Here is a 22560-nt window from a genome sequence, read left to right as displayed (position 1 = left end):
TTATTATTAAAAGTTGTTGGTGAACATGTAACCAATATACTCAAGAGTTCAAAAACTGTGTATTTAAACTTTTAAGGATTGAGGTGATGGGTTTGAAGTCTATTTCTGTAGTAGTCCAGTGATCGTGAATTATGTGTTTTGGGTTGTTTTCGTTTTTCTTTTGTTATCATTAATAAGCAGGCTTCGATCTTTATCTCAATAGTTTCTTGGGTATAATTATTTATGCCAGGTCTGCATATTGTTGATTTCACATTCACTTACACATTTGAGCAATTTGTTTTACTTGTATAATTAGTGTAAATTCACATTTTGTTCATGCTATAATTGAGTAAACCTTTTGTCCTTCCGTTACCGTCCTTCCGTTACCAAATTATAATCTGCTTAAAACGTTGTAATTATATTACCGAAACACTTAAAGTCAAATGAAAGGCGGTATAGTATGGATAAAGCTTCAGGGATCCCATTTCCTACCTTTAAAATATAATTGCCCCATAAAATTCACAGAGTTTACGCAAAACGCGAGTAAGTTGAAAAAACCCTTGTCCGTTTTACCGTCCTTCCGTTACCGACCTCATTAATATTCATAATTCATAAACGGGAGGCATTCATGCCCCCCAAAAGTGTGGAAAATGAAAGTAGCATTATAGCAATACAATTGTGACATTTGTTTGCTGTAACCATGAACAGTGTCTGTGATACACACATTTGAAATTTTGTTTAATGAGTGAAAACGTCCTTCCGTTACCGTGGAATTGCCCTACAGCTATGCTTTGACTGTAGGTGATTGATAAGCCAGCTGTGCCTACCACTTGCCTGCTTTTGTCTGTTGACTGAATTTGACTAGTCACAGTGCTTGCTTGAAAGATGCTCCGACTGTTGGTGACTGGCCTGTGTAAAAGGCATGGCAGGGGAAAGGATTGATTTTTGTTTGACTGTCTGTGACTGTTCAGACAGCAGGAGGGTAAATGAAATGTGCTTGTCTGCGTTGTCCCTTTCACTGAATGTGCGTTCCAGTTTGTGGCACACTGGCTGTAACAGGTATTGAATGCAATACAGTAGACGTGTGGTCTAGCGGTGGAGCACAGGATTCATGATCGTGAGGTTGTGGGTTCGAGCCCCGCCGTGGCCATGCGTGTTGTGCCCTTGAGTAAGGCGCTTTACCTCAATTGCTCCCCTCAACCCAGGTGTTAAATGGGTACCGGCATTATTCAATGCTGGGAAGGTAACGGACTCGCTGTGGAGGAGGTGTGGCGATCCCCCCACAGCAACATTTCGTGGACTCGAGTCTGGCCCAATCGCTTTGAAAGAGAGATGGGCACTCCGTTCCTGTGAACACAGGTTCGTCCCCTTTACCTTTTTTTTTTACAATACAGATACCGGTACATACATGTATGCAAACACACATACTGAAATTTGTATCCTTGTGGAGACATTTCTTTGTTCTCGTGTACTAAAGTTTTCGAGTTTGAAAGTGTAGTTTCAAAATGCTCTTATTTTAACCAGAATTAATTTCCTTGGCTGAAATTCGGACTAAATATCCCTATTCTCAAACTCTACCATTTGCGACAGAAATTCATCTATAGAAATTGCCCTGTGGAGACGTATACAATCTATTGTTCCCTATTGTGTGCATGTCTCCAGAGGGCACGGTGTATCAGATCAGCCCTACTAAAAATCTAGTAAATTCCACGCTTTCCGTAGGTTTGTGTCCAATCTTGTGTATGTCCCAAGCAAGCTACACTCTGTATCACTCATAAGCACTCGTCATTAAATAGCTCTATGATCTACGCTGACTTTTTGGAATGATATAAGCAGTTAAGTTGAAAGGAAATTTTGCAGGAAAAAAAAAAATCAACACTTTACCATAGCTTTGGAATCCAAATAAAGAAAATAACTTTTTTGAACCATACATTAATCTAATGTACTTAAAATATATAATGGGAATAAAGTCTCAAATATATAACAAACTAGAGCATTTTCTTTATAATATTAGTACATTTTGGTGTCCTTTTTTTTTTTTTTTTTTTAACAAATGAAAGACCCCAGCGGTTACCACGAAAAAAATGATACATTACACAAATTTTTCGCTCAGTCAAATTCAGCTGTTAGAAAATATTTGTTACGGCACACACTTTGTCATCGCCATAGATACCGTACATTCTCTATATATCGCAAGGCAAAGCTAGCAAAAAGTGCAAAATCAGGCTCTCCAAACAATGTCAGATTGCTTCGCGTTGACAAAAATGGCTTGACACTCAGGAAGCATTTTTTTTCTTTTAGGAAAAGAGCAATATTATATACAAAGCGAAAGAATTGAGGCAGTCAATCATATTTCATCACAGATTGTTTACCAAAAAAAATCTCAAAACCGTACTCCCGTTAATTAATCCAAGTTCACTGTGTATAAACAGAAATCCCTGTTTTGTAAAAATTCATGTTGCATTCGATGCAAAACTTATAAACCAACATGGGTTTTTTCCCCTTTCTTTGATGTGTTATTGTTTAAGCAAAACTACCCCAGTGCTTTCCTAACAGTGCAGTTTTAAACCTACATCTTGTCCAGGTAAACCACTCATTCTATGTGGTTTTTTACATACAAGTTCACTGGTATCCACAGTCGTGATCATCACTGGTCTATAAATCTTTTACTTGATATTTTGGCATCCAAGGCACGATGAAAATGTCTGTACTTACTTCTGCATCTCTGCATGCCACTCTATTGTGTTGGCAGTTATGCTCGATGTGCCAATTTGTGGTTCGTGAGGTCTTTAGCACCTTGGGCCTTTCAGTTGAGTTGAAAAAAAAACGGAGTTCGGAAGCGATATTCACTTGTCTTTCGGAATTTGGGATATACCCTAAAACCAATCCCGAAGACAAAGTGGAGACACCAATTCCATGCAGTCTTGCAGAAACTACGCAGTGACGACACAAAAAAAATTCTCCATCATCTGCAAAGCACTCATGTTGCCCCTTCCGAAACCCCCACAGGAACTTGGGAGAAAGTTGGCATCACGATGGTTAATTTTTTATTGGCAATGCCGATCACTATAAGTTCTTCAGGCGTTCCATCAAGTCTTCTCCTTCCTTTCCCTCGCCCCAGGCGTTGACAGGTTTCCGCTGTCGCGTCCGGTTGTTGGTCACGGCGTGCTGCCGCGCCTTGGGCGCCTCGGTGTCGTCGTCCAGTGAGATCTCCTTGGCCGTCGCGGGCGCCAGAAGGCCAACCCTCGACCTCGTTCTCTCCAGCTGTCTTCTTCTCTCGGCTGTGAATATGAAAAAAAAAACAATATCTCAGCTCAAAACGGCACCTGCTCAAGATAACGAGCTAAAATGTCATAGATCAGTTTACATTCTGATTTTAGGCAACTCTATCAGGGATGTAGTCCAGTCCATCACAAGTCCAGTCACAAGTAACAGTGAATGAACAAGAACAAAGGAATGCCTTTGTCGAAGCTCAATTGCATAGCTTGTGAGTTGAATTGGGACTGGAGGACTTATGATGGACTTGCAGGGACTTGTGATGGACTCGACTATGTCTCTGCATTGTTAAAATTCCGTCCAATTTAGGCTAATCTAAATTAAGAGTTAAAACTTGAAACTTCTTTCTTGAAAACAATGTACAAAATGAGTTTTCTGGATTTAGAACTGACAAGCCTTCAAGTGTATCAATGTCGATGGTTACACTAGCCTAACAATTTGGGACTCTCAATACTGTGCATGAGAGTCCCAAAACTTAAGGTATTGAAAACATGCAACACAAGAAACTAGACTGGCACATGAAACAACCAGTCCAACACCCCTTTAGTACTGCATCAATCAACTGTGCCAAAAGAAATGTCTTGTACCTTGCTCTATTTCTACACATTCTCTATGGTCATGCCAACAGACTACTGAAAAGTCAATCTTTGAAAAAAAGTTGGGCATTCACCAGTCTAGCTTTTAACTTTAAATTGATATCACTTGACTTCACTCTCAGGTGCAAAATGTTAAAGAAGAGTCTCCTTGAATTGAGACCTGAAACTTGGCTGGTGAAATACTGAGGAGCTTTTCTTCGCCCCATGAAATTTTTGGAGAATTTTGTCAGCTACCGGTAAATAGTGAGTAAAGCTGGCCTGATCTTGTTTTGCATGTTTTTCTTCACTCAAGGTCCCAGTCTGTGGTTACACATGAGTATGTCGTACAAATTCTGCCAGTTGAAAAAAAAATAAAAAAATACCAAATTATATTTTCCATCTCAAGAACCAAACAACAGATTGAGTCATACTAAACATGGCTAGTTCACACATACTCTGCCCTCACAGGTACCCATTTACATCTGGGTTGGGTGAAGCCATCAACGACAAGGTACCGTGACCAAGCACACATGCACTGCAACCCAACTGGCTGAACACAAGCCCCGCAATCAACACACCAACCACCAAGATCCACAGTCCTATACTCGGGTTGCAGACTAGTAAATAAACTGCCACAGACCGCGGTGATAATTGCACTCAATTCCCAAAATTATTTACAAATACTCAGAACTCTCCAAGGTGTTTGAGACACACATCAAATTAAAGCTTATTTCATCATCTGTCTTTTTCTGCTCAGTTTTTTTGGGGTTAACCATTGACTTTTGGGAGAAAATTCCATCCAAAGAAGATCACCCCTAAAAGTTCATCTGACTTTCACAGAAACACAAGCTGGCAACCTTTTTTACAACCCCTCAAGTTCATGGCCCACAAAATGCTCTGATAGCAACTAGAATTGAGGGCATACAAATCATGATTTGGCCGGCGTATTTTGGGCCAGTTTACTGGCCTGCACCCCAAAATGTATAGAAGATTGGTAGACTCACCTCCAGCCGCTCTGGGCGTTCTCTTCCTGCCTCCTTTGTCTCCTCTGTTGAAGGCCGTACCACTCTGCAATGCCTCCAGTAGATTATCCATCACGCCTGCCTGGTCGTCATCTACAAGCAGAATAAACCAAAGGCAAAAACACATTTTTAATGAAAACCATGAAGAAAAGCGAAAACAGATAGTCGTTTTCTTCATAATGATTTATGAGCTGCTATATGGAAGGTGCAAAGAAGCTTTTATGAGAACAAAGTTTTGCTCTTCGTTATTTTTGCTGTGAAATAGATATACAGTCGGCTCCCGTTATAACGAGGTCCGATGGACTTTCACAATACTGTCGTTATAGCCGGAACCTCGCTAAAACCGGAGCGCAGTTTTCCCCATTCGTTGTGCACAAGGTACGGTACATGTGCGTGCGTGTTTTAATCGTGTAACGCACGTCCGAAGACATGAAAAGATGGTCATTTGTTGGTATGTACGTCTGTTAATAATGTATATTAAATATTTAACTGATGGTGATGAATAAATGAAATAAATAAAATACCTTTGAGGGAACATTGTTCAATATTTGAGGACCTGAATCCGGAGGAAAAGGCATCATCGCTGAGAAGAATCAGGCAAGTAGGTCACTCGCACAAATCGTGCCGAGTGACATTTTGCTTTCATTTTGCATTTGCTGGAATCGCGCAAGAGAGGGCGCCAATACATGCATTACTTCCGGGTTTTAATGACTCCTGATCCTTAGATGCCTTATGGTTGTTGACTTTTTGGAACAGTTGGGTATTATTGTTTCTGAAGGGATTCTTTGAAATTGTAATTATTTCGGTTAACTATAGCGCACATTCGTGCCAAGTGACATTTTGCTTTTGTTTTGCATTTGCTGGAATCGGGCAAGAGAGGGCGCTAATATTACTTCCGGGTTTTAGTGTCTCCATGTGTAATTTCGCAGCAATTGGTGATTATTGTTTGTCGGGAGGGATTCTTTTAAGATAATAATAATAAATAAACAAAAGTAATAATTTTGGATTAAAATTTGTACAATGTATATGTTGTGGGGCGTTTGAAGATCTTGGAAACCTGTTTTCATTGGGATTGTTTTTTCGGCGGGGCCGGAGGGGTTCTTAATTTTTTTATTCTTCGGATTCTTTTTTGGGGGTGGGAACCACGGTATGTTTTAAACTTTATTTTTGGAAGACGGACTGAATTATCTCTTTTTGGAAGTTGTGGTGGCTCTGAAAAGAGCCGTTTGTTTTGTGATGGTGTGTTCTTCGTATTTTTTTTATAGCCACAAGCCAACAATAGGGAGCAATTACGCACCCGATGTTCGGGCGGTAGTAAAGGCTAGCCGCTATTCCTTACAATGTTAACACTTAACTCCTGAGCGCCCCTATTGTTAGTTTGTAATAATATAGAAACGTGGTACCGCAGTCGTAAGCAAACTTCAAACCTGGTCACGCTAAGGGAAACCGCAGCGGGGGATTAGCGACTAGACCAGCGGTCCACTGCGCCGATTATCACAGTCCCATTGAATTTATTTATAAAGATCGGCGAGATGAAATAACGTTGGGTTGAAGTCTTTACAAAGGTACATTGATGGGTGAAGCTTAAGTGTGTTGCTTGAATTGGAAGACGGGAGCATGATACCCGTTTCGGGACAAAAGGTCTGTCGTTGACAAGCTGCAATGCCCGTAGTTTTGAAAAGATGTCGTTGTAAATGGGTTGAGAACAATGCTTTTCCTCGCATTGGGTCAGCCAAAATCGTCGTAATAGCCGAAGTCTTGTTATGTCCGTGCACGTAATAACCAAATATTTCCCCATAGTAATGTACACAAATTGATCGGGACTAGGAGAATGTGCTCGTTACATCCGGGTTATCGTTATGACCGAGCTCGTTATAACGGGAGTCGACTGTAAAGATAATTTTTTTTAACCTTTAAATGACACAAGAAAAATATGTATGTTTAGCTATGGAATCATTTCTTTACAAAGTTTGAAGTATTTACATCATTATTTACATCATTATGGGTGCAAAAAACGACAAAAAAATATAAGCATATATTTAGAAAGGTTGAAAATGTCCAAAATTGACAAATATAAATTTTGGCCATTTTCCAAATAAAATATTCAAAAAGAAAATTTGTTTGGCAGATAAGAAAATCAACAAATATTTAAGAACATGGGTAGAGCCAGTTTCAGATGCACAAGTCCTTTAACAATCTGCTAATATTCAAGCCATCTGATGTTCTGAAAAATGACCAAAAAATGTCTAAGGAGTGAGTGAAATTGGCTAGTATTTGCAGTTTTTTGCATCATTACATCTAGTAAACAAATGTTATCAAGTTTGCTCCTTTTGGTTTGGCTTTGGAAAATAATTTGGAGTCAATAAGCCCAATTGGTATTCCAACTGCGGCAGACAAATGCACACAAGTGTACAGGGAACGTGGTGAACTCTGCATTCTACAACTTTTCATACAGTCATGAAAAAAAAATTCCACACAAACGTTGGGGCATACAGAACACTTGAAACACTTCACTTTCCAAACTGTTTAAAATTTGGGTTACCTCAGAAAAAGACAATTTCTTGAATTTTGCTTATCCCGAAAGGAAAATGGTAAAATCTTGAAGTGCACATGCGCAGCTGGAATACCGACTTTGGCTTATTCTAAACAGACTTGTGACTTGCAAACGGAATCAGTTCCCAAATTTTTGCATTTGTCTGGAATCTCAGATTCTATACCGACCTAGTTTCATTCCAGCCAGTTGGTCCTTCCTTCTCTTCTTTTCCAGCTTCTCTTCCTCGGCCTTCTGCTTGGCCTCCTTGGCCTTCCTCGCCTTCTCCTCCGCTTCCCGCCTCTTCTTGTTCTCTTTGGCCGACAGCTTTTACCGTGACAACACAAAAAGAAGACGATTGGTTGGATGGTTAGGCTGGTGATCTGGTAGAGGGTCAACTCGCAGATGGAGCAGGCATTGTTGTAGTCGAGTCCATCACGTGTTCTCTTTAGTTCCCAAAAGTCCATGATCCATCATAAGTCAATCACAAGTCTTCAAGTCCCAAATCATGCAACAAGCTCTTCAAATGAACTGCGACAAAGTTATTCCTTTCTTTGTGTTCATCCCCTATATTTTGTGAATTGACTTGTGACCTACTTGCAACCGGACTTGTGAGGGACTCGACTAAAACACTAGACATGCTTCTTAGAAGCAGGGCCAACTCGGAGCAGGCTCAAAGACTGACCACTGGTTGACTTGTCACCTAGGGGTTGATTTATTGTGGTGTATGTTGCGTCTGCAAGCTATCTCGGAGTGAGAATATCTCTACGCAAACTCGGATCGAACAAAACTACATGGTCCCGCCTAACTGCTGTAGATTTTGAAACGTGCAACTTCCAATAGCCTGCAATGCAGTACTAAACAAGGGCGGATCTGGGGGGGAGGGCCAACGGGACCATGGCCGCCCCAAAACGAACCCCAATTTTTTATTTTTTTTTAAGTTACGTTGCAATAAAGGCAGGCAATGCATACACCACCATCTTTTCCTCAAAAACAAATTGGTTCGAGTGGTCAGAAATTGCCTCAGATCGCACCACAGAGCATCTAGAATCCAAATGTTTTGGCCCCCCCCCATTTTTTTTTGGATCCGCCCTTTGTACCAAATATATGACTAGACTAGGCAAACCATTGACAATAGTGAATTCAGTGAAGGTTGGCCGAAGTATAGTTAACCATAGTTCTTGACTGAACTTGTGATCTCAGTAGCACGCTAATGTTGAGTGCAAACAATACAAATTTACCTTGTACTCATCGGTGAAGATTTTGAGATCGCCAAAGAACTCCTCAAACGGCCTCTTGGAGACGTCAAAGCAGTAGAACTCGCCCAGGTAGCTGTACAGGTCAGTCATCTTGGTGAACATGCTCTCAAGCATCTCGTACTGCTCCCTCGCTTGCACCACAAACTCGTGAGGTCACAGGAAAGGGTTAAGGAACACACGGCAAACAAGTTCAATAGTTCTGGAAAATTGTTTATGCCTCTTCCCTTGACCAACATGGTTTGGATATTAAAGGGGCACTAGGTCCTGAAATCCCCGAACATTTCATGTTTTGGATTGTTTACTTATCCTACTTATCAAACATCTGGTTGAAAGGAAACCAACTTAATGTCTTACCGTTCCCCAGAAAAGACGAAAGAAAAACCCGGTTGTTTACATCGGACACGACAGAGCACGAATGTTTTTTTCCAGTCGTTCCCTGTTCGTACGATATACACGTTTGTCTCGGGAACAGCGGTGACCAATCACCAATGCACAAAATATATTTTCTTATCCTACTTTCAAATGTTCTTTCCGATAAACATCATTTCGTTCAAAGCGCGTTTTGAAGCCCAATTGGGCTGTTCCAGGACCCAGTGTCCCTTTAAATTGCCTCTTCAAATTCAGAATGTTTGCAACATGTAAGATACCATGGCACTACCTAAGTAAGGCGATCACAGAGCTTAAAAAACAGATATCACTTCATGTTTACTGTTTTGACTGATGACGCCACTTCAAAATAAGGTCACAGATTTTGTTTCCTATAGGAAATGCTCTGGCGTACACCGTTTTACGCCAAGGAGAGTGTGGCGATTCGGGGCGATTCAAAATGCAGTGCGCCACCAAGAGTTTGCCATGGAGAGTCCATTTTTCGAGTTTCGGGTCGACAAAACATGGCCCATTTGAACGAGTGTCAGCAGACAACTTGAGCTAATTTGTTATAGATTGGGGCATAGCGTTCTGCCGCCTTACAAAAAACACCATATTAATAAAAAGAAAAGAAAAGGGCAACAGGTACTTGAATCACACGCTTACGAAACTACTAACCGGATAAACCTAACAATTTCAAATGTCCGCGATACGAATTTTTCGACCATATCCAACAATGCACTGAGAAAAATGAACTCTCCATGGCAAACTCTTGGTGGCACACTGCATTGTGAATCACCCAAATTCAGTCGAGTTTTTAATGCATGGAGAATCAGGAATGTTGATTCTGTTGCTACAAGATAAGCTCCACAGCTCATTTGGTTGAGCCTAAATACTGTGTTCCGCAGGTTGCAGGTTCAAGTCCCATCACTGTACTGTGTCAGTATCTTCCCCGTACGTTGCACAGGAAAACAAAATTACTTCGAGTTTGACAAAGGATATTCCCATGACTTCCTTGAACTGGTCGTTGCCTTCTTTGCTGGGCACGAAGGACTTGATGTCCGTCTCCAGCTGCTTGATCTGCTTCAGCATGTTGCGCAGGTTGCCACTGACTGTATCCACAGGTACTGTAGAGGAGAAACAAAAATACAGTCAGAGTAATTCACAATACGGAGAGGTGAACTTTTTCGGCAGTGCTACTTGGCACTTAGTTGGTTCTTCTCCTAAATACTCAGCAGGGGAGTTTTAACAGGAGGCCAGAAACACAACACACAGGACCTACGGCTTTACATCCCCTTCAAAGGACGAAGCAATAATGGTTAAGTGCCTTGTTTTTAAAAATTTTTTATGACCTTCTCACATTAAGGAGCACCCCGATGAAAACAAGCAGAATATCCCATGGGGGTAACTAAGTGCTTGTTTCAACAGACCATCCCACAATAAAAAAAACAAAAAAATAAGAAGAGGAACAATAGTTATTTGACTATGCCTCACTCACTAGAAAGTGAAGAGAGACATGTCTATTAGCATCACACTGCAGTCACATTTGCCCTCAACTGAAGGGCACAAGAGACCAGACCCAGGCTCGAATCCACATTCTCTCTGAAACACCATAGGTCCGGTGCGGTGCTCTTAACCCCTAGGCACAAGGAGTCAAGGAAAAACATGGATACTGACATTGCAAAACATCATTCGTTTTGCATCTAAGAATATCTATCCCGGAAGGTTTTGACTGGTGTAGTTGAGTCCGTCATAAGTCCTAACAAGTCCTCACAGGCCCATCACAAGTCAACCAGGCTCAAGTTGAATCGAAAGCCATTCAAATGAACTGTGATGAAGGCATTATATTTGCTATTGATTATTCCGTGTTACCAGTAACCACACTTGTGACTGGACTCTGACTTTAACACTACAAAACAGTTTTCATTTTGCATTACAGTGGAACGTCGCTATAGCGAACACCGCTATACCGAACATTCGGCTATACCGAACATCGTCCTTGGCTCCTGAATTTTGTGTAGAAAAAACAACCGAACATTGTTTTTGAAATATGTCAACAGAAGAGTGACAAGTGGCTATTTTTTTCCCCAAGCATGCCAAGGAATAGAAGGGGAAGGCCACCCATCGATGTAGGTAGTAAGCGCAAAACTGTGGAATTATATAGTTCAATAGCCGGCACGTGTTCGAAGTCGTCTTTCAGTAACTACCAGGGTGTGCAGATTGAAGTTATGAAGGGCGCTGTTACTGAAAAGTGAGTACCAGAGCACCAGCAGCTTAAAGTTGCTATACCGAACGATCACTATTACGAACATTTTCTGTCATGTCTGTGGATCCCGCGATGTTCATTATAGCGGCGTTCCACTTTATTAGACTTGAAATTCAAAAGGGGCAATTCCTGCGTCATGTAATGTCCGTGACAGAGTTTTTAAGAGCTCAGTGATTAAACCTGAATATGTACTTTTTTTTCAAATCTTGTACATCCATCATCTAGTATTGGTCAAGGAGATCACACACTAAGAGTTTTGGATCATTTCTCTGAATCACCACTCTTTTAACATCAACTTACATGTACCTTGGTCACATGGAACATTCATTGACAGCATTAGTGTCTTCTGTAGGTTTTATATGAATTAATCCCTAATCCCTTTAATCTCAGAATAAATACAATATTTCTATTGTTTTAGCCACTGTGAACTTGACCCTTGACCTTTTGGCCCCAAATTCAATAGGCTTCTTAGGATTACCAAGAACAATCCACAAACCAAATTTGAAGTTCATATGTTAAGTATTTCTCAAGTTATCGCGCTGACAAGATTTCTATTGTTTTAGCCACTGTGAACTTGACACTTGACCTTTTGACCCCAAATGCAATAGGCTTCTTAGGATTGCCAAGAACAATCCACAAACCAAATTTGAAGTTCACATGTAAAGTATTTCTCAAGTTATTGCGCTGACAAGATTTCTATTGTTTTAGCCACTGTGAACTTGACCTTTGGCCTTTTGGCCCCAAATGCAAAAGGCTTCTTAGGATTGCCAAAAACAAACCACAAACCAAATTTGAAGTTCACATGTAAAGTATTTCTCAAGTTATCGCGCTGACAAGATTTCTATTGTTTTAGCCACTGTGAGCTTGACCTTTGGCCTTTTGGCCCGAAATGCGAAAGGCTTCTTAGGATTGCCAAAAACAATCCACAAACCAAATTTGAAGTTCACATGTAAAGTATTTCTCAAGTTATCGCGCTGACAAGATTTCTATTGTTTTAGCCACTGTGAACTTGACCTTTGGCCTTTTGGCCCCAAATGCGAAAGGCTTCTTAGGATTACCAAGAACAATCCACAAACCAAATTTCAAGTTCATATGTTAAGTATTTCTCAAGTTATCGCGCTGACAAGATTTGTCCGGACACACACACCCACACACACACCCACACACCCACCCACACACCCACCCACCCACCCACCCACCCACGGAAGGACAAGGCGGAAACAGTATGCCCCTTCGGCTTCGCCGCGGGGCATAAAAATTGAAATAAAAAATTACCCAGTTACCCTAAAAAATAACCAATACAAAATCACGATAAAGTATCCTGATGTTGCACTAGTTGTGTTGTGTACAAAGTCTATGAGGAGGGTAAACAATTTTCCCAAGTATTTTGTATCAAAATTGGAATTGTTTCTCGGTCAGAAACACAAGTTTTTTACCCAACACACTGCAATGACTCTACACATGGTGAATTGTAAAACCCGGATACTGGATTCCACTCACACAGTATTATTTTGCATTGGGGGCATAGACTCGGGTTGTTAAGACATAATCCAACTGTCCAATCGCATTTGATATTTATATATTCATCAGTTTTCCGTTACCTCTGGCTGCCTTCTCTGCGTGGCTGATCTCCTCCAGGAAATCAGAGACCTCGGGGTATTTGGTCTCGATTATATCCACCACAAAGTTCAAGAAGGTGATTTTGTTGTCGACAGATTTTGTGTTCCGGAGCTGCAAATCAAAAATTGTTTACCATAAAACTTCGTGGAAAAAATGATATGGACTAGTATGATACAATTTTCAAACCTCTGTATGTGAATAGAGTGAATGTAATTTCGATGGGAAAAAAAAAGGAAAACTGATCAGTGTGCCCTCAATTGACGTAGATTTCAGACAGGTTTCGAAATGCATATTCCTATCGTACAAATTCATATGATCGACAGTTAAAGGGTATTTAGGCACATTTTTTATCATGAACGTTATGTTTTGCGTAATAGCGATACGTTGTGGAGTGTTTTCATAGAGATAATGTAATATTTAACTATTCAAAGTCTGAAAGAAAAAAAATGGACAAAACAAACCATTTTTTTTTAACATGCCAACTGTGACTTCAGAGAACAGTGAAATCGGGGCAAATATATATCACTTAAAGACCAGTATAAAATAACCAAGCCTCTCCAAACCCTTGCATTTTGTGTTTTCGCACACTTCTTAAGCCGTTTACTAAAAAATGTGACACGTAGACATCAGACAGACAGACAGCGTAAGATATTTTATATAGGATATAATAGGAAGAACAACTTTTTTGCTAACTTTTAAGCAGTACCATGCAAGTGGGCCCAGAGTACTTACTTTTGTCAGGTAGTTGAGGTCGAACCCCAATGACTGCGCGTTCCTTGAGCCCGTGTTCATGTAGTTGCCAAAAAGTAGAAGGATCTCCAGTAAGCGTTTGAACTTCTTGCTATCTCGGATCTCCTCGCATGCCTTGGTTCCCATGACAACCACCTGACAGGATAACAAATCAAGATTAAACAGACATGATGGTTATACCATGGCACGGGACTGTGAAATTCAAACACTTAAGCAGGGCATGACTAGTTATCTCAGCTGCTAGAGCAAATTTGATTTTTCTTTGCTTTCACAGTTAACTTTTCTTCAAACTTTTTCACATTATTTACTGCATAATTAAAGGGAATGTACAACATTTGCTTTTGCTTCAATTTTCAGAAATAGATGGATTTGAAGGATTAGTACGTTTTAGCAAATATTGTTAAAATAACTCTTTTCACATTTTGGGCTAGTAGATGCTAGAAAAACCATTCATGTTCTTGTAGTCTGGTTCCTAGACCCTACTCAAATGAAACGGAGAATTTATAGACTTATGGGAATTGTAAGGTTAGAGAATCAGTCTAGCAGGCTTATACCCCATTCACAGGTGTGTAATCAATTGCAAAGAGTTTTTGCAGTTTTTGCAGCACAGAGTTTGCAAGCAGTGTTTGAAAAAAAGCCAATTTTCTCCAACGCTGGTCGGCCAAATACCATTTTTCTTGAAAATGTCAGCACACCAGGAGCCACGATTTTACAGGATGCTTTAGACTGTCATTCTCTAACAATCCAGTAAGGTATTTTGTGATAATTTGATCTTTTCGTTTTGTGATGTTTGCAAGGGTTGTATCTTCCTTTTAAATATGGGCTCCGTGCACAAGTACCCCCTCAATGGTAGGGAAGGGAGAGTTGGGCGAGACCACTGGGAGAGACATTCAAATACATTGCCCAGTACGTGCGCGAACCAGTACGCGCACATGGTAAGTCACGTCCACGGAGCTCTCGAAAGTGGTACAAAAATTGCCTTCTCTTGATTGTGCGTAGAGCCCATAGTCACTACCGTCTTTACAATATCCAGCACATATCATATTCAATATGGGGAGTCAGGTTTTTCCCCCAGACTATTCTTATGGGCTTTTCCTCCCACCTCTAAAACTGTAATTTCTTCTCATTGTCTTCTCTCTAAGTTGGTGTGATGTTTCCCCTGGGATGCTTTGCCAACTACATGATACAGATGATACAGATGAATATCAAAATTTCCAGCCCCTTTTTTTTTTGCAATATGAACAAAAGGTTCATTTACACCAATGTAATAAAAGTTAATTATCACTGCTTGCTACTTCTTAGACTGGTTCCATTCAACTCACTGGTTTGATGTCTTGGACGGACTCCTGGAACCTCATCTTGAAACTGATGGACTGTAGTCTGGGTATCAGACGCTTGATTGATCCAATCTGGCCAAACCAAACAACAAACAACTTTAATTTCAAGTTGTACAAATACATGCAGAAGTACTATGCCCAGCACTGTGCACTATGTGCACAAGTACTAGATCCCTCAATGACAGACATTTTCTCTTCAATGTCAAGCATGCTGTTGATCATACATGTTGACGTTACATAACTAGTGTGGACATTCCTTTGTTTTCGTGTAGTTAAGAAAAACCTGTGGAAAAAACTCATTTTACTCACACTGTGAAAACTCTGTCACCCATTTTTGTCTATGATTCCCTTTAGTGTTTCTTCTTCATTTTGCGACAGATAAATCTAACCCCCAAAATGCCTCTAAACCAGAGAGAATGCCTCTGTTTTCCAGAGGGGGGGAGCCTTGTGTGGATGTGAGCAAGTCCACACAACGTATCTCAAAACTGGTTTATGTGGACATCTTTTGTTCGGAAGTCCACACAGTGAATGTAATGCTTGTACATTGGAACATACAGATACATGTGTATAGTGTTTCATAGTGTTTGTAGGTAAGTGTTTAGTAGTCTTTTTTCTTCAAGGGAACCACAAACGTGTTCTAATGATCACAAGCACTTAGGGGAAGGAAGATCACAATCACTTCGTTTGGGGGAAGGGAAACGACGGAAATACCGGTAGATTGACTAAACTGGTCAATCCGTACATTTTTGGTGCACTTTTTTTTGTTTTCCTGTTACATCGAATATAAGACTTTATAAATTCAGGACACAATCTTTAATGTCTTCTACCGGTATCTGCAAGTGAGATCATGTAAGGCAAACTACCTGCCAATCAAGTTTTTCCAAAATTGTTCACAGTCAATTTTAATGAGACTTGCATGACAAATTACACAGGTCAGGCGTAACAGGGACACCCAAAAATTGCACACTTTTGGACCCCACATTTATGGGCTGATCCAAAAGCAAATAGCCAAACCCATAAATCTTCCTGTACCAAAACAAACCCCCATCCAGCCCCCCCCCCCCTTTCCCCCCGAAGAAAAAAAATCCCAGTCTACTCACAGTGACGCAGAACTGTTCAGCCTCGGCCATGTCCTCGAACTCATCCTTGAGCGCGTAGACACTGTTGATCTGCTCCGGTTCCGGCAGGTTCTTGAGTAAGGTTTGGATCATCCCTTCGTTGAGATGGTTCTCATCAACCTCCAGGATCCAGCGCTTCATGTTCTGGTGGGGGACACGCAGGGAACCCAGCAGGATGGCTATAAAATGAGGGAAAAAACCACATATTGTCAGAAATACTAAACAACAACTGGGCAATTAAAAAAATCAGACAATTTTGGGGGACTTAAGGAGCTTAGCAAATATACCTGAATTTTTTTTTGTTTAAAGCTTACACATCCATCACCTTGTAATGGCCAAGAGATTACAGACTACGAGTTTTGGATCATTTATCTGAAGAAGAAGTAGAAGTAAAGTCTGTCACAAGCCAATGTGGCCCATTGGCGCTTATTTCCGGTTTCAGTAGCATGAAACGAATGAGTATACGTCTATTCCCCCTGGATGGGATGCCAGTCCATCGCAGGTTACCCCCAGCTAATGCCGGTACCCATTTATACTCCTGGGTGGAGAGAGGCAAGTGGGGGTGAAGTGGCTTGCTCCAGGACACAACATATGACCAGCAGCTTGATTCAAACCTGTGACCCTCTGATCATGAGTCACGAACCCTAACCACTTGGCAACACTAGTGAAGATATCATGGTTAATTGGCTGTGTCACGGACATTACTCCTCCTTTTATTTTTCTTTCTTTTTTTTTAGATGTAATGTCCATGATGCTGGAATTGCCAAAACTGTTAAAATATGTCATGTGATCAAGCTAAATGAGTCGTTTGTCGACCCTGGTCAATTTTTTTTTTTTTTTTTTACAGATTTGAAAAGAGCACAATCTTAGCATTACTGCTGTGAAAACCGCATGCAGGTAACATCTTTAGTTAAAAAATTATGGAAGTCGGAACACCAAGAGATGTGATGAAGTGATGTGATGAAGTGGCCCTATTTTGGACTGAATCGCCAAATGAAAATTTCCGACAAACGAATCATGTAGCCTGATCGCATCACATATATGACCGAGTCCAAGATAACAAGGTCAAATTCCAAAAAAGAAGTTAAAAAACCCCAGATTGTAGTGGATAGAAAGAAGGAATTTGTTTCTCTGTAATCAACTGCAATAGCTTCTGCTGTTCCAACAAAATCAGTCGCTGAACGGTAAAGACACCTGAACTTGTAAGACGGGAGCCTGTGGTTCAAGTCCCACCTGAGCAAGCCGGTGAATTTTCTCGCGAGCTCTTGGAAAGAGCTGTTTACACAGAACCCAGTTGTGATCCAAAAGGCCTTCTTTGGGAAAAACCCATGTTTTCATTTTCTTTCAAGCATGATTTCTTTGCGACTTACCTAAGTTTTGACCCGTCTTGGCATCCAGCACCTTGAAGGCCTTGGCTTTTTTCTTCGTCGTCGCCTTTTCCCCATCGCCAACATCTTCACTGCCGAGCTTCTTGGCAGCTACGGGAAGAACAGAAAAATGAAAAACGAAGTCTGAAAATTAAGCATCCAAATCTGAATTAAGCCTTTAAACTTTAAAAACGGCCGTTAAGATTCTCAACCAAGGTGATGATACTGTTTTCAAGTTTGCTATCTGAGGAGTCAGTGATCCGTTGTGACCCGGGTTCGAATCCCGCCTGGGCCAACGTGGATTGGGTTTTCAGTCCCTAGCGATTCTGTGGGTTATCCCCAGAACATTCTTCTAGGGTTTTCCTTGCATGTCTTAAACTGTAATTTCGTCAGTCTCCTCTCTACAGGTTTCTTCAGGCTTGCGAGCTACAGTGCCTAAGGCTCTTTTGAGGAATCCTTGATATTAACCAGAAATATATAATAAGAAGAAATTATACTAATTGCAAGTAGCTGCTAAGCATGAACATTTGTTGAGTGCATCAGACTGATTCCAAGCTCAATTTTGCCCAGCACATAAATTTTGAAGGCAAGATTAAAAGCACAGCAGCTCTTTGAAATCAGACACTCAAGAGATTGGAGGGGAAAAATCTGAGCACATATTAGAAGGGCAAGAAAATCTTTGAAATTTCCAAAGATCGACTGCCGTTTTTCAGTACCTGGTTTGGAAGCAAAGATGTTTGCCAGTTCGGTCAGGACGGTATCATCTTCCTCTTTCTCCTCATCTACGTTGACCCAGAACGAGTCTTTGTTGAGGATTCGTGGCTGGATCTGTAAAAAAAGGTATTCCAAAGTTATTGGTTACTGTTTCAAAACAAAATTTGAAATTATTCTGTGGTTAGGCCCTTGGTCAAAATACAAAATGCTTCACCAATCATTCCCAATAGAAAAAAATGATAAGCCCTCCACACGCTTCAGAGTGAACCGTGCAACGATACAGACGGGCCACCAAAACCCTTCGCGGTTGGGTGCACTCAACTCCTCATCCGCTTCGCTCAACAATAGAGAGTTTATAGGATTACGTTCTATTGTGGCGGCTGGGTGACTCATCTCAGCTGTTTATCAACAAGGCTGGGACCGTGATGAAATAACCTAAAGAGTAAATTTCATGTACTATATCTTAGACAAATCCAATGGAGCATTGATCGGCCAACAATGCGGATTTCCAGAAAAGAAAAATTAGTTCCTAGTGAAATGATACTAAATGAATTGCATAAAATTGGAGCAGTCGTTTCAACTTCTCATATAAGGTACATGTAGTGCCTATGGTGTCAAACGGGCATTAGTCTGTGGAGTTGATCGTCTTTTGTTGAATGGAGAGATTATCTGTGCATGCTGGATACGTCCGTGCTCTACACGGCTGGCCAATTTACGCAACAATCCTGCCGCACAATGGCTATTCATAATAAGCTGCAAGACCCAGCATTCGTAGCGCTCTGCTCTGAATGGAGGGAGAGGATCAATGAACCTGCCGCACAGACGCCTCCTATCAGGCAATGATTCCTTTGCTGTCGGGAAACGCTTCCTGTTGAAGCGGGCAACGATAAGAAAAGGGATTAAGTTCTATCAGGAATGATTGGTGAACCATTTGTATTTTGACGTTGGGCCTTACCAAAACCCAGGCCAAAAATATAATTCAAGTACTGCGAGTAATGTCTGCGCACGATGAGCTTGTCATTGGACACATTATGGACACTTGAATGCCGTTTTTGATGTTTTCAGACACACTGTTCACGAATTCTGCGCACCACCAGTGTGTATCTCACCCACCTTATTCCAGTTGGCTCTCTTCAGAGGCGTCTGCAGGGTGTACTTCTTCTTGGCTCGCATTCCATGGGGAAGCTCAGCCACCGGTGAAGGGGTGAAGGGACCCCTGCCCCCTACCATGGGTACCCCGCCTGGGGGAGGGGGAGGCCCAGGAGGTCCCCCCATACCGGGAGGTGGCGGGGGAGGGGGTGGGCCACCCCCCATGCCTGGGAGTGGAGGAGGGGGCGGGGCACCACCAATCCCTGGGGGTGGCGGGGGAGGGGGTGGTCCACCGCCTATCCCTGGGGGTGGTGGGGGAGGGGGTGGGCCACCGCCTATACCCGGTGGGGGCGGGGGAGGGGGTGGGCCACCACCCATCCCTGGGGGTGGAGGGGGTGGGGGTATTGCGCCGCCTGGTGGGGCTGGTACTGATGATGATGATGAGGGGACAAAGACACCTGATGCAATCTGGAGGAAAAAAGATTTGAAAGTAACAGATTAGCAAAATGCTTTTTTACAATACAGTAGTTTCATAGGTTACAACAGGCCCAAATCAACTAAGCACACATCTTTATAATTGTACAAACAGCTGTGTGATCTTTACTAAGCTATTCAACCAGGTGAAGTTGTTTTCTCCTACAGTTTTCAGTGTTGTCCTGCAGGATGAAATCACTGCACCTACAGTAAGATTGTATGGTTTTCATTCTATCCCTTAAGAGTTTGTACCTGTGATTCAAGCTCTGCTATTTTCTTCTCGTATTCTTCATTCTTCTTGTGCGCCTGGGAGAGCTTGGCCTCGGATTCCTGCCGTGCCGTCAACTCTTGGTCCAGCTGAAACAGCAATTTTACATGCACAGGTTAAAACAAATGCATTTGTGAAAACGCTGTACTTTAAGGAGGACCCAAGTATTTCAGCAATACACCCAATAACTAAGGATTCTGCGCTTACATGGTTAGCCCAGAAATTCTATGCTGGCTTTGAAAGCAAAGTAATAACGATAATGTGTATTTATAAAGTGCACGTATCCACCAGGATTGGTGCTCACTGCACAACATTATTATTACCCTGCTCATTGGGCTAATGAAACATTCCAAAGACCATCTCAGCTCCCTGGGGAGTACATATACAGCTCGATGCTGCCATTTCGCTGCAAAGCAGCTAAAATCAGCCACACTAACCATCTCTGCCCTCACAGGTACCCATTTACTCCTGGGTGGAGAGAAGCAATGAGTGACAAAGTGCCTTGCCCAAGGGCACACGCACCATGACCCCAGGCTGGACTCGAACCCACAACCTGCAGAATTACCCGCAGACCACAAATTCAATGCTCCAGACCACGAAGCCACGTCACTCCACACGTGGGCTATGGTACATAAAAGCACAGGGCTCTGGTACATAAAAGAAGAGAAGTCCACGCTTACCAGAGCAAATAAATTGGGAAAAGATTTACGGATTGGAGAACTAAATAGGTGACTGGCAAGGAAGAGGAGGATTAAGCTCTTTAGACCTCCTCTGTCGGGACTGATGAACGCAGCCAATTTAATACTGAAGGATGTGTTGTTTGTTTCCATGCAGGAACCGCGCCATTACGGCTAGCATGTTAAGCGTTTCCTGGAGGGTTACATGTAAGTGGGGGATTTCCGAGTGGGATTTTTTAATCAATCAATTAACAGTCAGTGGTGGGCTGAGGATTTATCTTTGGGTTCTACAAAGGTGTACAAATGTACATGCTGCTAGGGTTTTCTGCTTACAGTACAGAGTGAGTCAAAAAGAAAGTGACCGAATTAGAAAAAAATATAAATAAATAGGTGGCTCGCTCTATTTCCCGTGGAATAGAACTAGGGCCGTGCGTTGGTACAAATAATTCACTGACACGTGATCAACGACCCACCGATCACATGACGGGGATTTATTCAGGCATTGTATAAAACGCTTTAACCCCAACCCAGCCAGACACAACAGAGTGCATCAGGTGGAAATGTCTGCTGCACTTTGGTGTATTCAGCTGCCAACACCAGTGCATCAACGGCTGCTTCTGAGACAATGAGAGCTAGTCCCATCGAACAATGCCACAGTTGTATCCTGCTGCGTTCTGGGACCACAGACTCTGAGGCAGTTTGGCCTCGAGACTTTTGGCCTGTTGGATCTTGCTACACTGGGCAGGCTTGTCACTTAGACAAGTGTTGCATGTTGCTGCGTTTGGTACGGGTTTCTAGCCAAAATACCCCGGAAGGTTAGGGTTAATTAATACAGACGTCTTTGCTTAACAGAATATGGGCCCGGACCTTTTTCTTTTTTTTTAAATTACCAATGGTTTATAATGAGTGAATCACGTTGGCCTGACTTTTATTTGTAACTATATTCAAGGCTCTCAGTCTGTCTGGAACCTGTTTCTTCTGAACAAACATGTTTTTAACTGAAGCAAACTCCTCGGTCACAACAACCAGCCCAGGCAGGACAGTTTGTCACCATGGGACAAAACAGCGGTAATAGATGACATTGGCTTTTAATAGCTTTCAATTGGGATGAATAAGACTCATGGCCTGGACACTTAATTAAAAACACATCCTTTTAAAAAAAAAAAAAAAAGGAAGTCAAGAAGGCACTGCCCCTAGAGATGTGACCTCATTGAAATGAGGTCAGGCAATTCTCATTTCTGGTCAAGTTCTCAAGTACTTGTAGTAGGTCATTCTATAAAATTGAGGGTCCATTTTTGTCCTGTCCCTGTTACCTTGGTTCTTTGCCATTCATAAATACTTAAAGACAGTTTACACATTTCCTATTGGTCGAGAGCCTGTCACGTGGGTGGTTTTAAACCACTGATTAAAGTGCGCGAGGCACATACCACAGACATGGCGAGAGGGGTTTAAAAAAAAAAAAATGAAGTAAAATTGTTGGAAATTTGTGAAATTTTAACTTGTTTTGACTTTTTGACCAAAAAAGGTATTTATGGAATGGGAATAATTATGTGCTTGGCCGGTATTAAACAAGTACGTTTAAAACCTGCTAGGGGCCTGGATGCGGGAAAGGACCCTCGCTTTCGGCTCGGCCAAGCACGTAATTTATTTCTTTATTCAAGAATGAAAGAATGACTTCAAAGAATTCTTTATTTGTTGAGTAGTTTGCTATTCATAATCACTCTTGGAGGACGACTGCATTAACCCCCGAGCAGTCACGGACAGTCAAAATTCACTTCCACTTCCCCTGCTATACTGTTAACAAAGGCTAGTCACCAGCAGTCAGATCATATGTCAAGCAAACACTTTGTCTAGTCAAACTGGGTCAACAGAC

At 41.7% G+C, this 22560-nt stretch overlaps 1 protein-coding gene across 2 annotated transcripts in view; it reads right to left on the bottom strand.

The window, feature by feature from the left end:
• Positions 1-2027: 2027 nt before the first annotated feature.
• LOC119733798 (protein diaphanous homolog 2-like) overlaps positions 2028-22560 on the bottom strand; it is a 54924-nt gene continuing 34391 nt past the window's right edge. The window contains exons 12-24 of one of the 2 annotated variants that reach the window (XM_038207167.1): positions 19995-20099; positions 19293-19736; positions 18182-18293; positions 17469-17576; positions 16081-16277; positions 14966-15052; positions 13626-13778; positions 12875-13004; positions 10010-10134; positions 8624-8788; positions 7574-7709; positions 4835-4945; positions 2028-3260 (exon numbers count right to left, since the gene is read on the bottom strand). In XM_038207167.1, the coding sequence (XP_038063095.1) occupies positions 3046-3260; positions 4835-4945; positions 7574-7709; positions 8624-8788; positions 10010-10134; positions 12875-13004; positions 13626-13778; positions 14966-15052; positions 16081-16277; positions 17469-17576; positions 18182-18293; positions 19293-19736; positions 19995-20099 (2088 nt within the window). In that variant the 3' untranslated portion in view covers positions 2028-3045. The remainder of the gene's footprint in view (positions 3261-4834; positions 4946-7573; positions 7710-8623; positions 8789-10009; positions 10135-12874; positions 13005-13625; positions 13779-14965; positions 15053-16080; positions 16278-17468; positions 17577-18181; positions 18294-19292; positions 19737-19994; positions 20100-22560) is intronic. The other variant, XM_038207168.1, reaches the window with a different exon arrangement.

This window comes from Patiria miniata, unplaced genomic scaffold (genome assembly GCF_015706575.1).
Source record: "Patiria miniata isolate m_02_andy unplaced genomic scaffold, ASM1570657v1 HiC_scaffold_26, whole genome shotgun sequence".
Classification (NCBI taxonomy): Eukaryota; Metazoa; Echinodermata; class Asteroidea; order Valvatida; family Asterinidae; genus Patiria; species Patiria miniata.
The sequence above is the reverse complement of the archived record's forward strand: the minus strand, read 5'-3'. Positions and strand labels throughout refer to the sequence as shown.